Source organism: Megalops cyprinoides, chromosome 21 (genome assembly GCF_013368585.1).
Source record: "Megalops cyprinoides isolate fMegCyp1 chromosome 21, fMegCyp1.pri, whole genome shotgun sequence".
Classification (NCBI taxonomy): domain Eukaryota; kingdom Metazoa; phylum Chordata; class Actinopteri; order Elopiformes; family Megalopidae; genus Megalops; species Megalops cyprinoides.
In genome coordinates, this window is record NC_050603.1 from 197,501 (window position 1) to 199,198 (window position 1,698).

The following is a 1,698-nucleotide window of genomic DNA, read 5'->3' on the forward strand; positions in this document are numbered from 1 at the left end:
GCACAAACCTGATCCCAGATCAGCACCAGCAGAGAGTCTGCATTGCCACAACAGCACAAACCTGACCCCAGATCAGCAGAGAAGAGCATACTGCAACAGCAGCACTGCATGGCACCGGGGTATGAGGGGTATGAGGGATGCAGGAACATACTGCACAGATACGAAGAAAGAGAAGCTCATCCAATACCTATTAAGTCAGTGGAAACCATGGATGAATAAATATCCTTCTCCACGGAAGACAAGTATTAAAACGTGAGCTCGGTTCATTGACGACAGCGGTTTTCCTTTGTTTCTTTCGTTGTGATACAACGTTGCAGGCCTTTCGCTTACAATGGATCCTGACAGAACTGCAAGAGTGGAGTCGCGTTTGAACGGCGTCACCGAGGGCCGTTACAGCGCGCCGTCTCCCCACCTGCCGAGGCCGCAGAGCTGAGAGCCGCTTCGGGCAGGGCTGCGTTTGCGGAGCGAACAGCGCGCCGTCTCCCCACCTGCCGAGGCCGCAGAGCTGAGAGCCGCTTCGGGCAGGGCTGCGTTTGCGGAGCGAACAGCGCGCCCACCTGCCGAGGCCGCAGAGCTGAGAGCCGCTTCGGGCAGGGCTGCGTTTGCGGAGCGAACAGCGCGCCGTCTCCCCACCTGCCGAGGCCGCAGAGCTGACAGCCGCTTCGGGCAGGGCTGCGCTGAACCAACAGCGCGTTTCGGACGCGTCGTCTTCCCTGCTTCCAACAGAAACGTCTATGTCTTTATGAAAATATTAAATAACGGTGAATCAAAAACGTTTTGTTGTTTTATTTTCCTTTGAAATGGCAATTCCTAGAAACTGTTTAAATCAGTGACAACCTGTTAATTTCTGGATGCTTCTCCATTATCAAACAAGAGAGCGCGAGACAGCTGCGTGCGCCCACCAGCCTGATCAACAAGAAACGTTCAGTTATGTCTTTTTCTCAGTCTGCAGGTGTTTTGGTCCTTCTGTTGCATTCAAATAAAAAAATCAAAGGCAACCCCGCTGTCCTACGCGTCAGGACTCCCCCGTTCAGTGTGAAATCATCGGTACTTACGAAGCCGTAACCTCGGGACTTGCCGCTCTGCCTGTCGGTTATCACAACAGCTTCCTCGATTTCTCCGAACACTTCGAAATATCTTCTGAGGCTGGTGTCGGTGGAATGGTAAGGAAGACCCCCAACGAATATCTTCGTGTAGGTTGTGTCCTTCTGCGTGCTGTGCATTTTATCAAAGTGCAAAACAACTGAAGTAACAACAAACAATTAGTGCGGTGTCCTTAGTGCTGATATCGTGAAACTGTTTGTACACAAGTACAGCAAGGGCACAGTAAAATCTACTTTTACAAAGAAAAAGAAGAAATAAGAGCTGGAGGCAGATGAGCTATTATCGACGCTGAGAGGGCAGGACTGTCCGCTGCAGATGCCGCTGCAAAGCGTCGCTCTAACTTTGCAGAATCTAACTCTTCTGCTCGTGATCTACCCCTAAATGCGCTCGCGCTGGCTCCACCCGGTTCCCATGGTGAGGGCGGGGTGGGTGCGCGTGTCTCCCCGCCCACCGGCCGCACGCGCAGCCTGACAGCTGTGGAGCGCGACCCTTGAAAACCGAGTGTGGCGGATTTTGGAGAGAAAGACGGAGACAGAAAAGAGAAATACTTTGCTGTCACCAGCAGCGCTGAGGTTCCGTTTATTACGGAAAACA

General features: G+C 52.5%; 1 protein-coding gene across 1 annotated transcript in view; it reads right to left on the reverse strand.

Annotated features, from left to right (window-relative positions):
* Window positions 1-1,439, reverse strand: part of rbm24a (RNA binding motif protein 24a) — an 8,190-nt gene extending 6,751 nt beyond the window's left edge. Inside the window, exon 1 of the mRNA XM_036516237.1 lies at window positions 1,056-1,439. Coding sequence (XP_036372130.1) covers window positions 1,056-1,223 — 168 coding nt within the window. The 5' untranslated portion in view covers window positions 1,224-1,439. The remainder of the gene's footprint in view (window positions 1-1,055) is intronic.
* Window positions 1,440-1,698: the final 259 nt, after the last annotated feature.